Source organism: Temnothorax americanus, unplaced genomic scaffold, assembly GCF_048541705.1.
Source record: "Temnothorax americanus isolate GAGA-0224 unplaced genomic scaffold, ASM4854170v1 Scaffold98, whole genome shotgun sequence".
NCBI lineage: Eukaryota > Metazoa > Arthropoda > Insecta > Hymenoptera > Formicidae > Temnothorax > Temnothorax americanus.
In genome coordinates this window covers 275,373-301,512 of record NW_027509821.1, presented here as the reverse complement: position 1 = coordinate 301,512, position 26,140 = coordinate 275,373, and the positions used below count along the sequence as shown (strand labels likewise).

Sequence of the window (26,140 nt, the reverse complement as noted above, 5' to 3'; positions counted from 1 at the left end):
GTATAACCAATTGTAAGTATTGGATAAGAAGTCATCTGTTCGTATGTCGAATCGTGCGTGTGTCGTATTAGATGTCGAACACTTCACGTCAAACAAAACGTTGCCGCTGTATGTACGCGCAATCTACCGCACGATCATTCTTTTTAACCAATGCATACGACTGGTTATACCTTAAACCTTTTATATTTAAGAAACTTTATGGAAAAAATGGCATGCACTTTTATTAATTAATTTTTCACGAACTTATATGCTGCAATTTTATTACCTTTGAACTTCGGGACACGCTGTGTAGATATAACTATAAAAAATACACACTGAGAACAAACTTGATATAATTTAAAAAATGTTAAAATTAATACCGGATTCGATTTTGCGCTAATCACAGATAGATTAAATGTAAATAAATGTTAAATAAATGTTTTTTTAATAATTTTTTAAAATAAATTATTAATGTAAAATAAATATTAAAAATTATATATATATATATATATATATATATATATAATATTGAATAAATATTAAATAAATAAATGTTTTTTAAAATCATTATTTAACATTTGTAATTAACATAAAATAAATATTAATGTTTAATAAATGTTTAATAAATGTTTCTTTAAATCATTACTGTAAAGGAATAATTAACGTTACATAAATATTAAATAAACATTAAATAAACATTAAATAAATTTTTTCTCTAAATCATTAGTTTAAAAACAAATAATTAATGTAAAATAAATATTTAATAAATGTTAAAAAAATTATTTTTTAAAGCAATATATATATATTCTCTTTGTAATTGGCGCAATTTATGGATTTATATACATTTTTTAAATACATATTACTTAGGTTGAGTTGGGGTCACCCGTTAGCTCTCGGCGGGTGAACAGGTGGAAAGTTGGAGGAGGCGGAAAGGGTGCTGTAGACGTGGGTGTGTGAAGGGGTGGAGGGCAGGAGTAAAGGAAAAGGTGAAGGAGGTTGAGAAAAAGCGGAGGCATTGGAGGTGAGGGAGGATTCGAGGAAATGAGGTCGGAAACCGAGAAGGAAGAAGAGTGCTGAGAGTGAGGTTAGGATGACGTTGAGGAAGTGGGGGGAGGACGCCAGATACGGAAAAGGTGAGAGGCGGCGGACGGAAGAGGATACGTGGGACCCGCTGGTTGGCTGTCGGCGAGAAGGAAGTGCGGGGGAGGTATCGGTCAGAGCCGGCGCGGGGAGTCGACGGCTCCGAAAGAGTACGTTGGCACCACCGCGGGGCGGTAGGACGCGATACGCTGGAGTGCGATGCGGACAGAGCAGGCCGGTAATGAAGAGAGAGGTGATATCGGCGAAGGAGGAGATGGCGCAAGAGACGAACGGCTTAAGGCGAGCGCACAAGAGCTCAGCACGGCGGCCAATGAGATGGAGAGAGTGAAATCGATGAATCGAGAGGATGAGTCGATCGAGGAGGTGAACGGCCAACGTCCGTAGAGGTCATGCAGGCAGTGCAGGTAGCAGTATGGCCGATGGCGAAAAGAACGTAGGACGGAGAAAGGTATTGACGGCGGAGGAGATGGAGTAAGAGGCGACGGACGAAGGTAAAGGCGGGTGCACAATATGGATCGATGAATCGATAAGTCGAGCAGGTCGATGTGGTCGATGCGGGAAGGTGAAAGGACAGCACGTGGCAGATGGTTATGGCGGAGGGATGTGCAAAGGTGATAAAGGTGAGAGTGGACTGGAAAAAGAGTAAGAGAGCGACAAGGGAAGCGAGGAAAAGAGAGGAGGAAAAGGATAGTGGGAGAGAGGGAAGCAGGGGAGAGTTAAAAGAAAGTAAGGAGAAGTTGGAGGAAGAAAGGAGGCGCACGCACACACGCACACACACACACACACACACACACACACACACACACACGCAAGCACAAGGGGCGAGAGGAGAGGGAGAAAGAGGTTGGAAGGCAAGTTTTAAGGAGATTTTGTTTGTAGGGAGAGGAGGAATCGAGTGGAGGGAGCCGGGTGTGTGAACGGAGAGCGGAGAGGAAAAAGGAGGAGCAGGGAGGAGAGCAGAGGAGGAGAGCCAGGGAGGTGCAGAGAAAGGAGGCGAGAGAGGAAGAGACAAAGAGAGAGAGGGGAGAGGAGAGGGGACGTAGAAAGGGAGGAGAAGGGAAGCGCGAAGAAGGGGGGACGGAGGACGGAGAGAAGAGATGGAGGAGTCTCAGGGGATGTTGAGGATGTGGGGCAGAATAGCGGACGAGTTAGAGATAAGGAGAGGATAAGAAGATCAACATACCCAGGGCAGGAAGTAGACAGGAAGGAAGGACTGAGACAGGATGAGGTGGAGGGAGACGAACGAAGACGTGAAAGAAGAGGAGAGGGTTAAGGGAAGGGAAAAATATTAAATGTGAGGTCGCATATGGCCAGGGAATGAACGAAGGGGAATTCTTGTATAAGAGGTTTGGGTACGTTCCTCAGAAAAAACGCCTTGTAAACCCTAAGGGGATATGTAATAAACTCATACATACTTAGGTTGAGTTAAATAACGCAATTTTGTGATAATATAATTTTGTTAAGGAGAAATTAAAGCTACTATTACTTAGGTTGAATTACTGGCTTATGCAGATGATATAGCGATGTTGGCGGAGAATGAGGAAGATATGAAAGGAATGATAGGAAAACTGGAGGGGTATTTGGACAGAAAGGGATTGGTATTGAACAGTAAAAAAACGAAGATAATGAGATGCAGAAAAGGGGGAGGAAGATGGAAAAAGGTGAGTTGGAGGTGGAAGGGTAGGATAATAGAGGAGGTGAGAAAATTCTGCTACTTGGGATATGTAGTAAAATGTAATGGGAGGCAAGATGAACATGTAAAAGAGAGGACGAGGAGAGGGGCGGCGTTGCTGGGACAAGTATGGGGGATCGGAAAGAGGAGGTTTGGGGGAAATTGGGGTAGGAGAATATGGTTGTTTGATAAGTTGATATGGACGGTGATAAGTTACTGAGTAGAAATATGGGGGTGGAGGGAAAGAGGGGAAATAGAGAGATTACAGGAAAGATATTTAAGGTGGGTGTTGGGAGTGGAAAGATGTATACCGGGATATATGATTAGGGAAGAGTTACAAAGGGAGAAACTAAGAGGAAGGGCGGTTATGAGAGCATGGGGGTATGAGAAGAAATTGGAGGAGGGAAAGGGAGGGGAGCTAGCAAGGGAGTGCTGGGAGGAGGTAAAGAGAAGGGCGAAAAGAGGGGTGAGCAGGGGGGATGGGAGGAGGAGAGAAAAGAAGCGGCGGAGAGCAGGGGCTGGAAGATAGAGGAGGTGGAGGAGCTGAGGGAGGAGGGGATGTGGAGGGGGGAGGACGTGCTTGAGAGAGAAAAGAGAATGCAAAGAGAAGAGAGGTGGAAGGAGATAGGGGAGGCAAAATTTAACAAGTGGTATGGCATGATAAAAGGGGAGGGGATACCGGAGTACTTAAAAAAGAACTGGGGAGAAAATAGGTGGCAAAGGGTGGCTAGATACAGGCTGGGAGGTGGTATGAGGGGGGTGAAACATTGGATGGCAGAGGAGAGAAGAGTGTGCAGGGTGTGTGGAGGGGGGAGGAGACGTGGGAACATGTGTGGGAAGACTGTGCAGATTGGGGGGGAGGGAGATCATGGCAGGAAGCGGTGGGGGAGGTATTAGGGGAAGAAGGGGAGGGGGAGAGATGGCTGAGGAAATTAGAGAGAGTAAGGGAGGGAGGGGGTGATGGAGGGGAGTGAGAGGTAGGGGAGGGAAGGAGTGTATGAGAGAAAGAGGAGGAGTGAGGAGTTTGTAAACGGAAACGGAAGTCCACAGAGATAGGGAACTTGCGAGCGTGTGTGTGTGTGTAAAGGTAGGCAGGGCGATTAGTATGTAAGGTTAAATGTAAGATAGGCTAAGGTAGGTTAAGTGAATGTAAAGGGTTGGGAACGTCCCTACAAAACGCTTTGCAACCCCGAGGGGAGTCAATAAATATATCTATTTATCTATCTATCTATCTACTTAGGTTGAATTTTTGGATTTACAAAATACATTGCGTGTATTTGGCGTCTATTTTTACTTTTTTTGAAAAAGGTAATTTTGTACCGATATCACGCATTTTGTAGTGCATTAACCCAATCAGCAGACAATGTTTTTTAAATGTGTTTTTAATATTTATTTTTTATTAATTATACATTTGTATAATTTATTGTAAAAATAATATTTATTTAATGTTTATTAAATATTTTTTTTTATTTTACATTGATTATTTATTTGAAGTAATGATTTAGAAAAAATATTTATTAAACGTTTATTTAACGTTTATTTAATATTAGTTTTACATTAGTAAGTTATTTGCAATAATAAGTTAAAAAAACATTTATTTAACATTTATTCGACATTATATATAATTTAATATTTATTTTATTATTTATTATTTATTTTAATTATATTAATTATTCATTTGCAATAATGATTTAAAAAAACATTTATTTAATATTTATTTGACATTATATATATATATATATATATATATATATATAATTTAATATTTATGAAAAAGCAAGGCCGGTTTGCGTATAAAGAAATGAAAAATGATTTATTGCGATATAGTCGGCGACGGCTCTCTTTACAGGCACAGTGAGAATGTAATACAGGCGTGCTCGCGGCACGAGGCAAAAGAATATAGAGAGCGCGTGCGCCTCACAAAGGTACAACGATACGGCGACAATCGATTGTCTATCGATTGTCTGTCGGTGTAAATCCTAGAGCGATCGATCGATGCGTGCGCCGCCCATGAATTACTATCTGGGCGAGCAATTATCCACCAATCCCCCACTTTGCGAAGTCCAGACCCATCCTTCTCACGCAGTGATTATTCCAATAGCCCATTTTCGACCTTTTCTCTCACCATGTGGTAGGAGATATCGATGTGTTTTGTTCGGTTTTTCTCCACCCTGCTTTTGGAGAAATCTATCGCTGCTCTATTGTCACAGAATATTTGGAAACCTGTGAAGTAATTACAAAGTTTAAGTTCAGACAAAAACATGTTTAACCAAATTATTTCCTTGACCCCACTCGACAGCGCTACGTATTCTGCCTCCATTGTGGAGGATGACAGGCAATTTTGTTTCGTTGACCGCCAATGAATGATGTTTCCTCCTATCATTACCACGACTCCAGAATAGGAATGTCTATCGTCTACGTCTCCAGCCCAGTCCGCGTCGCAATATACTTGGATCTTCCGTTCACCTCCAGCTTCGTAGACTATTCCGAGATCTCTGGTTTTACTCAAGTATCGTAAAATGTGTTTTGCTTGATGCCAGTGAGCATTTCCAGGATTAGAATTATACTGCGATAGTTTTGAAGTTGCGAAGGCAATATCCGGTCTCGTACACTGCGCCAGGTACATCAATGATCCTATTAACTCTCTGTATGGTATATGCGACATTTTCTCTCTTTCTTCATGTGTCTCTGGGCAATCTCTCTTGCTTATCTTCATCCCTGGGTTCAATGGCGTTGATGCTCCTTTACACTCTTGCATGTTGTATTTTTCTAAAGTTGATTCAATGTAGGCTCTTTGAGTTAATTTCACGGTGTTAGCTTTCTGCCGATCTAGCTTTACTCTTACTGCATAATGTATTTCGCCAAGATCCTTTATCTCGTATCTTTTGGCGATAATTTCTACCGCTTTTATAATTATATCCAATTTCTTTGCAAATATGAAGATATCGTCTACGTATACAACGATTATTAGCGATCCCTTCCGGTAAGTGCAATTTGATGATTTCAGTCTCTCGAATCCCATCTTAGTGAAAAATTCGTCTAACTCCTCGTTCCAATTCCTTCCCGATTGCTTCAGCCCATAAATCGGACGCAATAGCTTGACTACTTCTCCTTCCTCAACGTTGTAAAGAGACGGCAATCTCATATAAATTTCCTCTCGTAGTTTTCCGTACAAGTATGCGTTCTTAACGTCGATGTGTCTTGTGTGCCATTGATGTTTGATTGATAGTGCTAGTAATAGCCTGATTACTGAGATGTTTGCCACGGGTGAATATGTCTCACTGTAATCGATTCCCTTTTCTTGGGCAAAGCCTCGCGCTACTAGTCTAGCTTTATACCTCGTGATTTTTCCGTCAGCGTCTGTCTTCAGCTTGAAAACCCACCTGCTACCGATGCATCTCTTTCCTTCTGGCAATTGGGTAGTCTCCCATGTTCTTCTCTGCATCAAACTGCTTAATTCTTCTTTAATGGCGAGTTTTCAATGTTTGGCTTGTGGAGAGGTTAATGCTTCATTGATATTCTGCGGCTCGTTTATCTCTATTAGGTTTGCTTCTACATCACTCGTGTCAGTCGAGTATTCGGCATCAAGTATGCGTTGAATTTCTTTATTCTTAGGCTTTCCTTTCCTCCCATACGGATTGCGAATTTTCTTCTTAGGTCTACCTCTTGGAGTTTTCTCTGAATTTCGCACCCCCACTATCTCTTGTTCGTCGGGGACGCTCCACGTTTCCTCTTCGGAATCTTTGGATAGTTCCGCCGGACTTTTCTTTTGGCCACCTGAAGATTTTAATTCCAGCACGGGCTCTTCTTCTTCCGTAGTCAAATCATGATCATTTTCGGACCAGGCCTCGTTGTATTTGAATGCTTGCGATGTCGTTTTGTAAATCCACTCGTATCCCGTTTTGTCTTCAGCGAATTTAACGTGCTTTGTTACAATAATATCCCGTTTCTGCGGGCACCACAATCGGTATCCTTTCGTCTGGGTAGCGTAACCAACGAATATGCATTCGACCGCTCTGTCATCGAGCTTCTTACGTCCCTGATCAGGTAGTCTCGCGTAGGCTAGGCAACCATAAACCTTTAGGTGACGTACGCTCGGTACTCTCTCGGTCCACACTGTGAACGGGATTTGATCATTAATTGTCGAATGGCACACTCTGTTCTTGATATAAGCTGCAGTGGTCACCGCTTCAGCCCAGAACCTTTGTGGCAAACACGCCGATTTAAGCATTGATCTCGTCAGGTCTAACAGGGTCCTATTGATTCTTTCAGCGACTCCATTCATTTGTGGCGTCTCGACATTTGACCTTTCATGTTTGATACCTGCGGATTTAAAAAATGTCGACAATTCCCTGTTACAATATTCTAGGCCATTATCTGTTCAAAATCTTTTTATTTTTCTGTCTCTCTTGCGCTCTACTCTAGCGATGTAGTTTTGTACGCAAGTTTTAACCTCCTCCTTGGACTTTATACACATTACTGTAACATTTCGTGAAAAATCGTCCGTGAAAGTTACAAGTATCTACTTCCACCTATTGATTTTACGGGCATAGGGCCACATAAATCCGAATGGATTAGTTCGCATACGTCCCTTGATTGTCTTGATTTCAATTTCTTGCACGCGACTTTTGTAGCCTTTCCAATACAGCATTCCTCACACGTATATTTATCCATCTTGGCATCATCTAATCCAGCAACGCGATCCGTTAATTTTTTTAATGTATTATTATTAACATGGCAAAACCTTCGGTGCCACAAATCGTTAACGTCAATTTTTACGGCATTAGCTTCCTTTAATATATCTTTCGGCACATTCCGATTTATCTCGACTTTCAGTATATATAAGTCACTCTGCCTATACGCTTCACATACGACTTGCTTAGTATTGATATTTCTAATTTTTTCTTTTCCGTCCCTTATTAATAGCTCTTTCCCTTTCCTCTCTATTTGCGATACGGACATCAAATTTTTTCTAACATTTGGAACGCAATAAACGTCTCGTAGGACTATACCTTTCTCTACATTGGCGACGGACGTTTTTAGAAAAATATCACCCATACCTTTAGCTCGTAGCGTTGCCCCGCTCTGTTTGCTCGGGTCTGCTGCCGTATTAATTACCTCGGAATCCATTTCTCGGAAGTTCGTGAACCAGTCTCGTCGCTTACACACGTGGTGCGTGCATCCGCTGTCTAATATCCATACATCTTCGATGTCGACGTTTAAGGACATGAGAAACGCATCGTAGTCTTTCTTCTGTTTCATGCCGGGTTTTTTGTAGTTTCCATCCTTCCTCGATCGACAATCTCTTGCAAGGTGGCCAACTTTCCTGCAATTAAAACAAGTAAACGATTTTAGTTTCTCGTTACCTGCATTTCTGGTCCTTTTTTCTTCAGCTTTCTTGTTTGTAGCTAACGCTTCTTTCGGCAATTCTGTTTTATCGTCAAGTTTGAATTGTCGTCTATCGTATTCTGCTAACAGAACTCTTTTAACTTCCGCCGATGTAAATTTGTCATCTGGTAAGCTCGCTAGCGCCATGTTCAGATTTTCGTAGCTGTCTGGGAGTCCAGCTAATAATGCGTATGCTAGATCTTCGTCTTTTACCTCAGTTCCCGCATCTCTGAGATTAGTGGCTGCAATTTTTGCTCTCGCGACGTATGAGGACATGTTCTCCTCACTTTTCATTTGTAAGTGATAGAACGCCCTTTTCAGCTGCATGATTCTCACTCTTGATTTAGGTTCATGGATCTGTTTGAGCGTTCGCCATGCCTCGGATGCGCTTCGGCAATCTTCTATATGTATCTGCTGGTCTATTTCGAGGCTCAGACCTATGGCCGCCATCGCCTTATCCTCGTTGGCTCGATGTGCCTTTCTATCTGCTGGAGTAGCCTGATCGTCTAGCTCTACTTTTCCGAGTGCATAATCTAGTAGTCCTTTACCTCTTAGGAACCATTTCATCTCGGTTTTCCATGTCCGATAATTTCTGTCGGACAGCTTCTCGATCACGGCTTCGCGCTTACTCTCTGTGGTACTCGCCATTCTAGATAGTTCTTCCAGAATTTTCTTCTCGTCCGCAATAATCTTCTAGCCCCTAGCTTTCCAAAGGTCTCGATCTCTTCTTCTACGCTTCTGAACGCCCTGGGCCCATAACCATTGAAAAAGCAAGGCCGGTTTGCGTATAAAAAAATAAAAAATGATTTATTGCGATATAGTCGGCGACGGCTCTCTTTACAGGCACAGTGAGAATGTAATACAGGCGTGCTCGCGGCACGAGGCAAAAGAATATAGAGAGCGCGTGCGCCTCACAAAGGTACAACGATACGGCGACAATCGATTGTCTATCGATTGTCTGTCGGTGTAAATCCTAGAGCGATCGATCGATGCGTGCGCCGCCCATGAGTTACTATCTGGGCGAGCAATTATCCACCAAGTTATGTTACATTAATTATTTATTTACAATAATGATTTAAAAAAACGTTTATTTAACATTTATTCGATATTAATTTAATATTTATATACATTACTTATTCATTTAAATTAATAATTTAAAAAAAACATTTGTATATGTGAGCGGTTCAATAAATCAGGCACAACGTTCCTAACACACTGGATTGCAAAAGAACAGAATACTTTATTGTAATTGGCTTGACTATGCACAATCGCGCATAGCTTACACTTGAACATGTGCCACGCTAGCGAGCCTTGCGAGGACTGACTACTCGGCGTAGAGGGAGATGGCACCGTAGACATGAAAAGGGGGAGAAAAGAAATAATACCGCATTTCAATGCCATCGAGAGATCCTAAACTCTAAATACTAATGTTCGCATACGATGATTCGCTTCTAACACCCTCTCTATCGGTGTATGCGATCTTGATAAACTATAAATTTAACACAAACTGTAATATACTAGAACAAGCTTAAAGCAAACTACAAACTATAACGTTACAAGAATTGTGATAAACTATCTTAATTTGGCTGTGGCAAAGTTAACAGCTTGACACAATTCTCATGTTTTGATTTCAACAAAATTTTAGTAAATATATCTGCTACCATTTCTTCTGAACGCAAATATCTTACTTCAATGTATCCATTTTCGACTTGCTCCCTTGCATAATGATACCGAATATCTATGTTTACTACGACCGTGAAATACTGGGTTTTTACACATAAGTATTGCGCTCTGGTTGTTACAATTGACAGTTGATGGATCTCTAACATATTCGTCACAATGCATGAATCTAAGCAGTCTTTTAATAAAAGTCAATTCTCGTATGGCTTTTGAGAGAGCCATATACCCCGCTTCCATGGTTGATATTGCTATGGATTTTTGTTTCTTCGCACTCCAGCTTACTGGTTCTCCCGCTAGCATTGTAACATACCCAGAACACGATCGTCTGTCATAAATGTTGCCGGCCCAGTCCAAATCGACGTAGGTTTGTATCTTGTTCTTGTCTCTTTTGTATATGATACTGTAGTTGATCGTTCCCTTTAAATAACGAACCACTTGCTTGGCAGCCATCCAGTGCTTCCTTTGAGGGTCCGCGTAAAATCTGCTTAATACATTTGCTGCGTACGCAATATCGGGTCTGGTCGCGTTCGCCAAATGGATTAAGCTCCCTACGAGTTCTCTGTAGGGTCAATTCTTCATCTCTTCCTCAGTCGTTGATTCATCTTCCTTGGTTATCATCTGACTCGAATCACATGGCGTTGATACTGTTTTTGATTCTTCCATTCCAAACCGATTGATTAGCTCGTTTATGTACTTTCGTTGGTTTAGCCGAATTTCCCCGGTGGCTCCCTCTCTTTCGACATTGATTCCTAGAATTTGATTCAATGGGCCAAGGTCGCTCATGTGGAATTCGGACCTAAGCTTAGTTTTTAACTCGTTTATCTTGACAATATTCTTTGATGCCAACGTCACATCATCACCGTAGATTAGTAGTATAACTAAATTCTCGCCATCTTTATAAACGTAAACACAGGGATTCGACGCATCGTTTCGTGCACATATCTTGAGTAAATAATCATTGAGTCGTTTGTACCATTCCCTACCGGCCTGGTTTAAGCCGTAGAGTGATCTCCTCAATAGGCAGACTTTGTCCTCTTCGACGTCCTTGACGAATGGCTCCGGTTGCTCCATGTATATTTCGTCATGCAAATTTCCTTGAACGTATGCTGACACCAGATCCATTTGGTGAACGTACATTTCTTCATTAACAGCACAGGCCAACAGAGCTCGTATCGTTTCAAGCCGAGCTACTGGAGCGAATACCTCGTCATAATCGACCCCTTCTTCTTGCGTATGCCCTCGGGCGACTAACCTCGCTTTGTATCGTTCAATCTTGCCATCTTGCGTTTTCTTGATTCGAAAAACCCAACGGTTTGTCAGTATCTTCTTGTCGGTCAGCCGTGGGACTAAAATCCACGTTCCATTTCGGACAAGGGTCTTGTATTCCGTCTTTATCGCTTCTAGTCACAGTTCCTTATCGCTCCGACTTAATGCTTCTTTAAGGTTTAGTGGATCAGTTGATGAAGGATTTGGTCCTGTGAACTTGGCACACCATACCAAAAATCTCAAAGTTTTTTTAGAGTTCTGACTTTCTTTTGAATAGTTCTAAAGTTCTATATAAGCATTTTAAATAGTTCCGATGATTAAATACAAAAAAATCGAATTTGAAAATATGGTGCGCTAAGTTCATGCAACGCACCAAATCATGAAAATCAATTATTTCATCGGAATTCTAGTTTGTTTTATAATAGTTCTACAGTTTTATATCAAATATATCAATAGTTCTAGCAATTAGAAGCAAAAAATCGATTTCTGAAAATCCAATACCCAAACTGTAACACTTGTCTAAGAAAAGTAACAGTCCCGACCAGATCGTATTTTTTCGACTTTTCCACATAGTTTTGCAAAAAATTTTAATTACTTTCCAGTAATGCAATTATTTTAAAAATAAAAACCATATTTAACATATAAGAAATTTTAAAGAAAGCCGCATTTACGGCTTTTTAGGTGAGGCGCTGGCCGATTTTCGACAGTTTTGTGAGTTTTATTATAATTATATTGTAGATTTGAACGTATTCCAACGTTTTCCAAAAAGTTTTATTGATGATAATTATGTGAATATTTTTTAAATAATTTTTTGTTTCGAGAAAGCCGCATTTACGAGTTTCTAGGTGAGGCGCTGGCCGATTTTCGACAGTTCTGTGAATTTTATGACAATTATCTTGTAAATTTGGACGTATTCCAACATATTCCAAAGAGTTCTATTGATAAAAATTATGTGAATATTATTTAAGTAATTTTTTCTCCCGAGAAAGCCGCATTTACGAGCTTCTAGGTGAGGCGCAGGCCGATTTTCGACAGTTCGGTAAATTTTATGATAATTATCTTGTAGATTTGGACGTAATCCAACATTTTTCGAAGAGTTCTGGCGATAAGAATTATGTGATTATTTTTTAAATAATTTTTTGTCCCGAGAAAGCCGCATTTACGGGTTTCTAGGTGAGACGCTGGCCGATTTTCGACAGTTCTGTGAGTTCTAATACAATTCGTCTGCAGTTCTGAACGTGCTTTAATGTTTTTAACATTTAAAAATTAATATTTATTATCAGAAAATTTGTTTACGCGTTTTTATTAATCTGAGATAAGAGTGGCATTCCCTGAGTTCTACAAAAGAGTCATAACTTTTCCGACAATTCTGCTTAGAGTTTGCCATCCGTTAAAAGCTTTCCAGCTAATTTTGTAATTTTGCTGTCAATTGAACAGGTTGTTTCTCTATAAGAAGGATTTGTTGCTATTGCACTCATTTTAACTTGTAGTAACGAGTCAAAAAAGCACATGTGTCTTTTACAATAATTTTAATCCCGTTGCAATGCACTGGTTCGCATAGATTCCCATTAGGCATCAGAGGTATACCTATACTGCAGCGCCGTTCGGCAAAAAGTCCCAATCGGTGCAGACATCCAAATAATTAAGTTTCTTTCGGTATTTTCCATTATTGTCAATCTTTCTTTTTCGTTTATTTGCATCGGTTTTACCCTCTCTCCCCGCCAGTTTTCTTTATTATTCAATTCATTTTCACTTTCGCAAAATACAACAAATGTGTTTCTTTCTTTCTGTAGCTCTTCTTTTAATGGAGTGGAGGTTTTAGCATAGCATGCGTTAAATTCGGATTCGGATAGAAGAGTGGAAGTGTTACTGCTCAATTTTGTACTTTTTTGAAGAAACGATGAAGAAACGGTAAATGACGTAGATGTTTCAGTTGTCTTAATTTTATTATTAGTACAAGATTCACTTATTTCTATTTCATTTAATAAAAATTGTTGTTTTGTAATATCATTTATTGTAACCTGTACATTATCTTTCGTCGTTGTATTCGGTGATGTTTTATTAGACGTGATGTACGTTGAACTTCGTTCTTTTTATTTTTCTTCGATAGATCCAGATTGAACTGTGGAGTCTGATTGTGGTGTTGTAATTTCAGGGTTTGAAATTATATTATTCTTCACTTTATTGTGCTCGGCGTATGCTGATCTTAACTTTCCATCGAGATAGTTAAGATGTTCGATCACAAACTTATCCACTCTCATTGGTAGCCTTCCTTTGAAAACTACGTTTTTTAAATTAGAAAACGTTCCTTCAACTGGCGACGATTTAGCCACTGTACCGCCTCGTTTGAAATGCGGACGCATTATACCAGTCCACAGAGGTACAAAAGTCATTAAATCTTTTGATTTATTGTTAGATGCAGCAGTTGGATTGTGTAAAGCATTGAGTACGTCATCATCAACAGATTGTTCTGCCAATTCTTGAGCAGTGGTGAATATTCCGTGTGCTCACGTTTTCCAGCAAGATATTCCATCATCAGATGCTAAAATTGTTTCGTAGTCATCTTTCTCTACTTCGTCATCATTCTCCAGTACATCATTGACAAGCACCCCTTGTTTAATAATACTGTTAACATGCTGCAAACATAGTTCTGAAGGTGTACTGGATCGTTTGAATCATTGACGCCGATTTCTTGACTTAAGGCTGCTGTCAAAATACATTTTAATAGGTAAGTAATATCCTGCACATTGGAAATTTGATATATTTGAGCAATAGACCTGATGTAAAATTGGCGAACATTTGCTGTTTTCTTACGTAAACAATTCCATTTTGCAATCATTGCTACTAGGTGACTAACATTAAGTCGTAAAAAACATGCTGCAATTTTTGTATTGCAACTGTCGGGCGATAAGTCTGCTTCCATAAAACAAATTTGAAAACATTTTTTAAATAATGTTTTAAATCGACACAGTTCGCAAATGCTCTCGCTAGAGCAACTAAGATAGCTCTACCAAAATCAGACGTTACAATTCGTGGTACACGAGCACCCGATCTTATAATTTCAGACAAAAAGTATGTAATTAACGATGATGCATCTTGCTTCGATGATACCATCTGAAAAACCGGTATACTTGGATTATCACTATTCTCGAATGCAAGAACACATTGATATAAAAATATATGCGCAGATGTTATATCGCCGTACACAATTAACTTTTTAGCCACACTACCTGTGGCATTAATTGTCATGTAGCTATCCAAAAAACGGTGTCCTAATTTGTACATTTCTAATTGCTCCCTAAACCAGTACATGCAAAAGAAAGGATCCATTCTTATTGCATGTATTGAACCAACCTGTTCTTCATATTTGGCAACGCGTAAGTTAATTACTGGATTCGTACTCTCTAAGCCAAGGCGTTTGTCTACTTTTTGTTGCTTCGCTTTGCGTAGAACGTGTTCATGTGGCATATTTGGCGGTATTTTGTCACCGAATTTCATCAGCAATTTTGCTTGTTCAGCTTGCCAAACCGATGCAGGTTTATTAGCATCAACGAGGTGAACGGCAACTTTCTGGCGTAAGTATCCCGCCAAAGGTCTTTTTCGTTTGTGGGTAATTTTTGTATCAAAATCTGTTACCAAAAATTCAAAAACACAATCCTTATGTGCAACAGATTTTGAGAACATTTTACCATCTATTATAGCACCGCATTCATTACAATGTCCTTTAATGTGCACATAGCATTGATCAGATGGACGTTTATAAACTCTACCATTTTTAAACGTAATGGCACATGGAATATCAGTTTGAGAATAAATGTTTTCTGCTATAATATGTGACCATACACGTTTCTTTAGCGTCACGTATCGTTTATCGCCGTAAATAAGGGATTTCGGTTTCATTGCTTTCCATTTCTCAGCGGATACTATTATTTTGTATGATGACGACATCTTCTGTTCAGTCTGTGACTCACAATCAGAATGAGATACGTTAGTTAATTTGCCATGTCGTACAATTTGTCTTTTGTTATCGTCAATATTATAAACGCGTAAAACTTCCGACAGGAAGATTCCTCGATTTTTATTTAATATAGTGTACACGTGTTTCGGGGTAATGTCGCTTCCTTCACTTCTCATTTCATCTGAAATTTTGACATAAACTGCATCACGTGGAGGGAAAACCTTCCCGCTTGAATCAATTGTCCGAAAAGATGAATTTGTTAAGATTTGTAACAATATCTCTTTGTCATACATTTTTGTTGTTTCTACTATGTTACATATGCACTGAAATAAGAGAATGTAAGACAATACAGATTACAATTAATGCAGGCAATAACAAAAATGGTATACTGTATAATTACATATAATGGAACACTGATTGCCTAATAGCAACAGTCAGTCGTAAAAGGAAATCAAATATCGAATATTAATGCTGCTCAAGAATTGGCAGAACAATCTGTTGATGGTGACGTACTCAATGCTTTACACAATCCAACTGCTGCATCTAACAATAAATCAAAAGATTTAATGACTTTTGTACCTCTGTGGATTGGTATAATGCGTCCGCATTTCAAACGAGGCGGTACAGTGGCTAAATCGTCGATAGTTGAAGGAACGTTTTCTAATTTAAAAAACGTAGTTTTCAAAGGAAGGCTATACCAATGAGAGTGGATAAGTTTGTGATCGAACATCTTAACTATCTCGATGGAAAGTTAAGATCAGCATACGCCGAGCACAATAAAGTGAAGAATAATATAATTTCAAACCCTGAAATTACAACACCACAATCAGACTCTACAGTTCAATCTGGATCTATCGAAGAAAAATAAAAAGAACAAAGTTCAACGTACATCACGTCTAATAAAACATCACCGAATACAACAACGAAAGATAATGTACAGGTTACAATAAATGATATTACAAAACAACAATTTTCATTAAATGAAATAGAAATAAGTGAATCTTGTACTAATAATAAAATTAAGACAACTGAAACATCTACGTCATTTACCGTTTCTTCATCGTTTCTTCAAAAAAGTACAAAATTGAGCAGTCACACTTCCACTCTTCCATCCGAATCCGAATTTAACGCATGCTATGCTAAAACCTCCACTCCATTAAATGAAGAGCCACAGAAAAAAAGAAACACATTTGTTGTATCTCGCGAAAGTAAAAATGAATTGAATAATAAAGAAAACTGGCGGGGAGAGAGGGTAAAACCGATGCAAATAAACAAAAAAAATTGACAATAATGGAAAATACCGAAAGAAACTTAATTATTTGGATGCCTGCATCGATTGGGACTTTTTGCCAAACGGCGCTGCAGTATAAATATACCTCTGATGCCTAATGGGAATCTATGCGAACCAGTGCACTGCAACGGGATTAAAATTATTGTAAAAGACACATGTGCTTTTGACTCGTTACTACAAGTTAAAATGAGTGCAATAGCAACAAATCCTTCTTATAAAGAAGCAACCAGTGCAATTGACAGCAAAATTACAAAATTAGCTGAAAAGCTTTTAACGGATGGCAAAGTGACCGCAGCAGCTAAAGTTGAGAGAGCTCGAATTTTACGCAATGTTCCAATTCTTAAAATGTCGCAGTACACACGACAATTGCAAACTTTAGATGCAAACTGCAATGCTGCTCATCTTGCGGAATACATTTTACATCCGAGCTACACAAGATCCCTTTGTTGCAATGCTTGTAAAAAAACCAGCAAACGCAGTTTTACGTTCTTAAATATTAATGTCGATATAATCCTTCAAAACGAACCAGGCCATATGCAAGACGCAATAAATAGTGCAATCAATACAAATTATATCTGCAAAAATTGTAAACAAACGCAAGATTATAAATTGATATATGGCCCTCATGTTCTTATCGATATGAGCATTCTGACAGACAAAAATTATGTTCCATCAAATTCAGCAAAATTGCCCTTAGGTTGCATGGAGCTCAACGCAATAAGTAAACGCGTTGAAGTTAAAGGAATATATTATAATTTCATTGGGGCAATCAGATACATTGGACCGACTAGAGCAAACTCTAGAGCAGGGTACTATACAGCGATTGTATACATAGGTTTGAAGTGGTATAAATATGATGATTTATCACGTAAACGAACACAACTACAATCCACTTTCGAAATAATTCCGCACGTTCTTATTTACATCAGGCAATAAAGTTAAAAAGATGTATGCAATAATATGATAATAATAATAAAAGAAGGCAATGTATAAACAAAATACAAAAATAAAAATAAAAGATAAAAACGATAAATATAAAATAATAATAAAAAAATAGTTAATAACAATTTAAAAAATATAATAATAAACAAAAAAACATTAAAAACAAAAAAAACTTAAAAACTTAAAAACTCCCAAAAAAACAAAAATGGAACCAATCCCCATCACGTTCTCGTCGTGGTTCTGGTATCGCTAAGTGTGGAAACAAAGATGATATTCGAAACTCTAAGCAGAATTGTCGGAAAAGTTACGACTCTTTTGTAGAACTCAGGGAATGCCACTTTTATCTCAGATTAATAAGAACGCGTAAACAAATTTTCTGATAATAAAAATTAATTTTTAAATGTTAAAAACATTAAAGCACGTTCAGAACTGCAGACGAATTGTATTAGAACTCACAGAACTGTCGAAAATCGGCCAGCGCCTCACCTAGAAACCCGTAAATGCGGCTTTTTCGGGACAGAAAATTATTTTAAAAATAATCACATAATTCTTATCGCCAGTACTCTTCGGAAAATGTTGGAATACGTCCAAATCTACAAGATAATTATCATAAAATTCACCGAATTGTCGAAAATCGGCCAGCGCCTCACCTAGAAGCTCGTAAATTCGGCTTTCTCGGGAGAAAAAATTACTCAAATAATATTTACATAATTTTTATCAATAGAACTCTTCGGAAAATGATGGAATACGTCCAAATCTACAAGATAATTGTCATAAAATTCACAGAACTGTCGAAAATCGGCCAGCGCCTCACCTAGAAACTCGTAAATGCGGCTTTCTCGGGACAAAAAATTATTTTAAAAATATTCACATAATTATCATCAATAAAACTCTTCGGAAAACGTTGGAATACGTTCAAATCTACAAGATAATTATCATAAAATTCACCGAATTGTCGAAAATCGGCCAGCGCCTCACCTAGAAGCTCGTAAATTCGGCTTTCTCGGGAGAAAAAATTACTCAAATAATATTTACATAATTTTTATCAATAGAATTTGTAACGATGCACCCCGTGCGCTAAGCATCGTTCCCGGCTAACGACCGCCGGATGCCGCCCGACCGACGACCAGTCGGGCGAAGACCAGGGCGCGGTGCGCCCATATTTTAAATGTGATTTCAAACGCACCGTGTGCGCGGGCCAAGCGCGGCACCAGTACCTCCCGACGAGCGACGACGGCAGCCGAGCCGCCCCGAGGACGAGCGCGGCGCCGCGCCGCCCCACCACAGCGCGACGATCGGCGCTCCTCGCGAACCCGCCGCGCTGGGCGGGTATATAAACCGCCGCTCCGGCGAGAAAAGGACACTTTCGTCAAAAGCTCCGTTTCTTCCAGACGAAACCTATCCCGACTCCCAGGGAACACACCAAACGAGGTCCGGTGCTCCGAGCCTCGACTGAGAGCTCTCAGGTGTTCTCGCACTTCTTCAAACTTAACCCCGAAGGCACGGTTACGCGGGGTCGAGCGCGCTCGGCCTCGCAACGAGGGCTCTCGCTGCCGCCGCCCCGGAGCTCCGAAACTCTTCCTACGCTACGCGTTCCCGCACGCATATCACCGCGATACCGCGACATCCGCGAGCCTCCAGGCATTATACCGCGTCCGCCTATATGTAATACGTCCAGGCAATATACCGAGCCCGTGTAATACGTCCATGTAACGATACCGCGTTCGTTGTTAAATACCGCGCCGTTATCAAGTGCAAAGGCATTACCTGTAAATATACCGTGTCCGCCTACATGTAATACGTCTAGGTAATATACCGAGCCCGTGGAATACGTCTATGTAACGATACCGCGTTCGTTGTTAAATACCGCGCCGTTATCAAGTGCAAAGGCACTACATTACCGCGTCCGCCTATACGTAATACGTCTATGTAATATACCGAGCCCGTCGAGTAGCGGGCTACCACGTCCGTTATCGAGTGTACCTGCACTGCCCCTTTCGTTGTATATATCGCGTCATTTCGGGTATATAATTAAACTGTGAATAAACTACTGCATGTCTCACTAAATTGATTATTATTGTCTCTGGGCCTGTCATCGGACTCCTGATCCCGCACACCAGTCCGCGTTCGATAAAGTCAGGCCGTTACAAACTCTTCGGAAAATGTTGGAATACGTCCAAATCTACAAGATAATTGTCATAAAATTCACAGAACTGTCGAAAATCAGCCAGCGCCTCATCTAGAAACTCGTAAATGCGGCTTTCTCGGGACAAAAAATTATTTAAAAAATATTCACATAATTATCATCAATAAAACTCTTCGGAAAACGTTGGAATATGTTCAAATCTACAAGATAATTATCATAAAATTCACAGAACTGTCAAAATCGGCCAGCGCCTCACCCAGAACCTCGTAAATGCGGCTTTCTCGAAAAAAAAAAAATTATTTAAAAAATATTCACATAATTTTTTATCAATAGAACTCTTCGGAAAATGTTGTAATACGTCCAAATCTACAAGATAATTGTCATAAAATTCACAGAACTGTCGAAAATCGGCTAGCCCCTCACCTAGAAACTCGTAAATGCGGCTTTCTCGGAACAAAAAATTATTTAAAAAATATTCACATAATTTTTATCGCCAGAACTCTTCGAAAACCATTAAGACACGTTCAAATCGACAAGATAATTATAATAAAACTCACAGAACTGTTAAAAATCGGCCAGCGCCTCACCTAAAAACCCGTAAATGCGGCTTTTTTTTTTTAAATTTCTTATATGTTAAATATGGTTTTTATTTTTAAAATAATTGCATTACTGGGAAATGATTGAAATTTTTTGCAAAACTATGTGGGAAATCGAAAAAATACGATCCGGTCGGAATTGTTATCTTTCTTAGACAGCAGATGTTACAGTTTGGGCACTGGATTTTCAGAAATCGATTTTTTGCTTCTAATTGCTAGAACTATTGATATATTTGATATATAACTGTAGAACTATTGTAAAACAAACTAGAACTCCGAAGAAATAATTGATTTTCATGATTTGGTGCGCTGCGTGAACTTAGCGCACCATATTTTCAAATTCAATTTTTTTTTATTTATTTATCGGAACTATTTAAAAAATGCTTATATAGAACTCTAGAACTATTCAGAAGAAAGTCAGAACTCTAAAAAAACTTTGAGATTTTTAGGTATGGTGTGCCAAGTTCACAGGACCGAAGGATTTGCTTGTTTTGTTTTGTACATCTTTTTTGGCCTTTCCGGTGTTCCGGTTCTGACATAACTCGGACGTCCAGGCCCGCGTTGCGGAGTCGCCATCACATATCATTTTGTAATTTTTGATTCGCTTGATTCGCTGTTTGCATCGGACCGCAGACATCCGAATGGATCAAGTCCAGCTTTTCTTTTGCTCGATTATTCGAATTTGGAAACTTCATCCTGCTCATCTTACCTTGAAGACATATTTCGCAGTTTAAGATGTTGTTGCAATCCTTGCTGCAATCTTCAAAATGAACACCATCGACGAGATCGCTTGATGGCAATGTCTTCACTACCTGGATGTCTCTATGGCCAAGAATACTATGCCATTTATGAACGCAATTCTTCATTGGTTCCGGATCTGGATTTTCTATTGCACATATCATATTTGGTGTCTTAAGTTTGTACAGATTTCCAAAGGGTTCGCCTAATGCAACTTGCATTCCATCATATGCACGAACGATATTGCATTCTTCATTGTCGAAAGTCACAGTATATCCCATTTTGGTCAAACGTCGTACAGAAATAAAATTTCCTTGTATTTGTGGCACGTACAGTACATTTGCAATCGAAACTGCTGTAATGTCACCTAATTTATTTATGAATTTCGCATTAACTGTTCCTTTACCGATTGCAGTTACTTTATGACCGTTTGCTACATAGATACTTTCAATATGCTTCTTCATGTCGGTGAAAATCTCACGCTTACTCACCATGTGATTAGTTGCTCCACTATCGACTAACCAACCGTCGTTATTTAGCATCATTGCAGCGAATAAATGTTGAACAGCACCGCTAGCTTCAGCCGAATTTACCTGCTGCTGAGTCTTACCTTGTTGATCTTGATTCTTCTTCTCTTTATGCGCAAGTAACTTACGACAATCCTTTTTCCAATGCCCTTTACGCTTACAGAAAAGACATTTTGATTTACTCATGTCAACTGCTTCTAATTTTGCATTTGATGACCCGCTTTTGGCTGACGAGCTAATTCTTAATACGGCTTCAGTATTATCGCGACTTCGTTCGAGACGTTTTCGATATTCCGCAATCACAGCCGAGCAAACAACACTCGATGTTAATTCATCTTTGCGATTCTCCAACGTTGTAACCAATACGTCATAGCTTTCAGGTAGTGAACTGAGAATTGTGACGCATAAAATAAATTCCGGCTTTAAATCATCTCCATAGGCTATAAAACGTTGAAATAATTCCGTCATTTTGGTTACGTGCGCTTCGACATTACCGCCTTCTTCTAATCGTGTTGTCATGAGCTGTCGCAAAATGCTCACTTTGTTGTTTGGCGTGTCCTTTTCATGGAAATCTTTCAAGTTATTCCATGCACTTTTCGCTGTCTCACAATGCCTAATGTGTTGAATCTGGTTGTCTTCTATATTTAATGCAATTGCAGTGTGTGCCTTTTCGTCCTTTTGTGTCCAGTCGTCTGTAATCGGATTTGGCGGATCCATCGTAACTGCTGTCCAAACGCCCTTTTCAATCAATAACATTTTCATCTTATATCGCCAGTTGAAGTAATTTCCGTTGTTCAGTTTTGTTATGATGTACTTCGATTCCGAACTCATTGTCTTTATGCGATCGCGTACGTTTTGGAGGTTAAGACAGTTCACGTTATGTTCACTTAAACTCCTTCAGTCTTCGAAACAATATTATCGATGGGTCTGGGCCCATAACCTGTCAGAATGTGCTGGATTGATACAATGAGTCGAAGACAAACTCGATGAGATTAAATGAAACTGTATCTTTATTAACTGTGATCGCTAGTACACACGTGTTTTATCAAGAAGCGATAAGCGAAAAGTATAGCGCGGTGAGACTCAGTAACCAAAGTATATATGAATATATAATATCACTAGAGCGGAAACATAGTAAAATAACAGAGTCGATAATCTACCAATAGAAATAAACCTTTACCCTAGTAACTTTGTGTGAAGCTATTATAACTGTAAACCTGAGATAAGTATAAATTTGAATGTATACGTTAACTTTGTTCAACAAGCGGTTCCTTATAAATGCAGCTGCGTTTACCATCTCCGCCCATAGCGATTTTGGTAAGTTTGCCTGCAACAATAAACATCGCAACATTTCCACGAGTGTACGGTTGGCGCGCTCTGCCACTCCGTTTTGTTGCGGGGTATATTCCACGCTTAGCTGCCTTGTAATTCCTTCCTGCTGGAGAAAATTTGAGAATTCCTTGGATCTATATTTTAACGCATTGTCCGTACGTAGCTTTTTAATGCGATGTCCCGTCTCTTTTTCAACTCTGTGTTTATAATTTTTGAACGCGTCGAGAGCCTTAGAACGTCTACGTAGCATTGTAACTTCAGTATACCTGGAATAATCGTCTATATATAAACGTTATAAAATATCTAGCGCCACCGAGCGATTCTGTTTTGATGGGGCCGCAAATGTCGGAGTGGACGAGTTCCAGAACTGATTTGGCTCTATTCACTGATCTCTGGTAAGGTAATTAATGTATTTTACATTTCTGACAAATTTCGCTATCTAAATTGTTCACAGCTGAAGTTATGTTGAAACCCAAAACCATATTGTTCGTCATCAGTCTCTTTAAATCGTCGAGGTTTAAGTGGCCGTACCGCCGATGCCATTTTAACAGATCGTCACGCTTGCTTTGAACCGATTGTAACGTTCGATTCTCTGATTCGCGCATCACGTACAATTGTCCGTTTCTTATAGCAGTTGCTACTACCGAACCGTCCGAACGTTTTATCGTAGCTTTATTTTCATAAAATGTCACTACGTACCCTTTTTCAGTCATGCTCGACACGGACACTAAGTTATTTCTTAAGCTCGGAACGTAAATAACATTTTCTAATCTTATTCTATTCGTTGCGCGATTATTTAACTTTATTTCCATTCGAATTTTACCTATTCCAAGCGATTTCACACTCTGTTCCCCGGCGGTGTAAACATTACCTTGAACGCTTTCGTCTAAGTAAAAAAAACGTTGTTTACTATTACACATATGGCTGGTAGCTCCACTGTCTAAACACCAAACGCTCGATTTAGGTATCTCCGCATTGCACGATATCGCGGGTAACGCATCGTCAGTCTTATAATTTCTTGTCTTTGATTTACAATCGCGACTTTGATGACCGAACTTGTCACACTTGAAACATTTTCCAAAAAACTTACGCGGTTTATGTTCATTAGGCTTTCTTTTCTTTGAAGGTTCCGCAATTTGGTTAGCTTTATCCTTGATGACTAACGCGCTAGTGTTTGCATCTTCATGTGTTGCTTTGTTGCTCTGCCGCGCCTCTTCTTCTATAAGTTTCGATTTAAGTGCGTCGATACTCGGTATTTCATCACGTGATTCCATCGCGATACAGAAACTTTCGTATTCTGTGGGTAATGACCCGAGCAGCATTATCGACAGCAAATCTGGCGAAATGATGATTCCGGCTTCCTCCAATTGTTCGGCTTTCGATGTGAAGTCGTTTACGTACTTTGACATAGCGACGCCCGGTTCCTTCTTCATTCGGTATAGCTGCTTGTACAGCGTCGCTCGCCTTACCGGTCCTCTTGACTCGTAGATCTTCGACAGTTGATCTCATGCTTCTTTCGCCGTTCTCGCTTTCTTAATATTGCTGAGTTGGCTCTTCGTCACGCTCAATACAATTAAAGCGAGCGCTTTCTCGTCTTTTGCTGACCACTCGAGATCGGGTGGCTCTCTTTTTATTTTGGTGTCGCTAACGTATCCCCATAACTCGTTGTATATCAGGACACTTTTTATTTGCAGCTTCCATAAGTCGAAGTTACCTTCGGTCAGCTTTTCTAGATCGTTCAGTGTGCTTGTGGCGGCCACTGTTGTTTGCAATCACGTTTCGTTAGATCACTGTAAGTCTAGGCACGTGGCCTGGGTCCATAATCTGTGAGCGGTTCAATAAATCAGGCACAACGTACCTAACACACTGGATTGCAAAAGAACAGAATACTTTATTGTAATTGGCTTGACTATGCACAATCGCGCATAGCTTACACTTGAACATGTGCCACGCTAGCGAGCTTTGCGAGGACTGACTACTCGGCGTAGAGGGAGATGGCACCGTAGACATGAAAAGGGGGAGAAAAGAAATAATACCGTATTTCAATGTCATCTCTGATTTTAAACTCTAAATACTAATGTTCGCATACGATGATTTGCTTCTAACAGTATAAAATTTATTCGACATTAATTTAATATTTATTTTACATTACTCATTCATTTGCAATAATAATTTGAAAAAACATTTATTTAATATTTATTCGACATTATATATATATATATATATATATATATATATATATATAATTTAATATTTATTTTACATTACTCATTTATTTGCAATAGTAATTTGAAAAAACATCTATTTAATATTTATTCGATATTAATTCAATAATAATTTTAAATTACTCACTTAACAATTAAGCTTACATTTTCATCCGGCTATAATTGGCAAATAATCATCGTGACGATTCGACCATTGGTTTTGGTCCTGTATTCGTCAAGACGTTACTAATCTTTAATACTTATACATATAAGCATCTTATTTTTAAAATAATTAAAATTAAATTAAATTATTAAAATTGCGAAAAATATTACTTCAGCCAGGGTTCGCGCTCGCGGCCATCTTGTCGTGCCGCGCCGTTCTCACCGTTTACGCGGAATTACCGCGTCTCGTTAAATTAAGTTACGTTTCTCATTGTGATTTCGTGTGCAACTCGAGCTCGCAATCGCGTGCCCGACGGACCATAAGTGCGCCTGAGCATTTTGCGAATCATCGTGTTCGCGGTCGCTCATCTGCCTCGCGAGCAAGATATCCGTCGGTCGCGTTCAAAATCTCCGATCGCGAGGGCGGTACTCAATCGCTCTTCAAGATTTCCGTTTTGCGAGCCATCGCAGAGAGTCCGAGCGACGCAAGATTTCCGTTCCGACATTTATCGCTAATGCTCAGCCCGCTCGGTTGCACGAGTACGAGAAAACCTTGTAAAATACCGTGTTGAAATAAAGTGTGTTTGTAAATCAAATCAACAGGGCGTGCGTTTTATCTAAACCCACTCCTCGCTAACTCCTCGGCTCTTGCCCCGCGCCCTGGTCAGGGTGGTTTCGGCATTAATTCTTGTCCGAAATGCAAAAATCTTCTTTTAATTTTTTTTCTAATTCTTTTTCTTATTATTTTTCTTGTACATACAAACAGAGATTATACAAAAGAAAAGAAACATAGTATGGTGTATACGGCCTGAATAGGCCGTGGGCTATATTAAGGCCGAGAAGGAGACACAGATAAGAAGTTACTCTTGAAAATAATATCTTTAATAAACTCGCATAAAGTATCAAGTGCAAATTGATTTGCAACATAAAGTATTGACATGAATTCAGAAATCATCAAAGTAATACATATGAAATCAGGAAATCATAATCCCTTCTGTAAATAAATATGTAATCATAAAGTATGAGACTTCTATTGTATTCAATATTTTAACTATTTGTTCACCAATTTATCAGAAGAAGAATGCAAACCTTTACTAATGTTTCTTATTTTCTTTTCATAGAGAAGATTATTCTATTCAGAACATAATAAATGCAATT

General features: G+C 39.3%; 1 protein-coding gene across 4 annotated transcripts in view; it reads right to left on the bottom strand.

Annotated features, from left to right (window-relative positions):
* LOC143908517 (uncharacterized) overlaps positions 1-26,140 on the bottom strand; it is a 252,120-nt gene that overhangs the window by 139,162 nt on the left and 86,818 nt on the right. Inside the window, exon 3 of one of the 4 annotated variants that reach the window (XM_077426212.1) lies at positions 7,941-8,078. The exons of the other annotated variants lie outside the window; for them this stretch is intronic. Within the exon in view, the coding sequence (XP_077282338.1) occupies positions 8,011-8,078 (68 nt within the window). The 3' untranslated portion in view covers positions 7,941-8,010. Of the gene's footprint in view, positions 1-7,940; positions 8,079-26,140 lie in introns of those variants that run through there. 4 annotated transcript variants of the gene reach the window in all.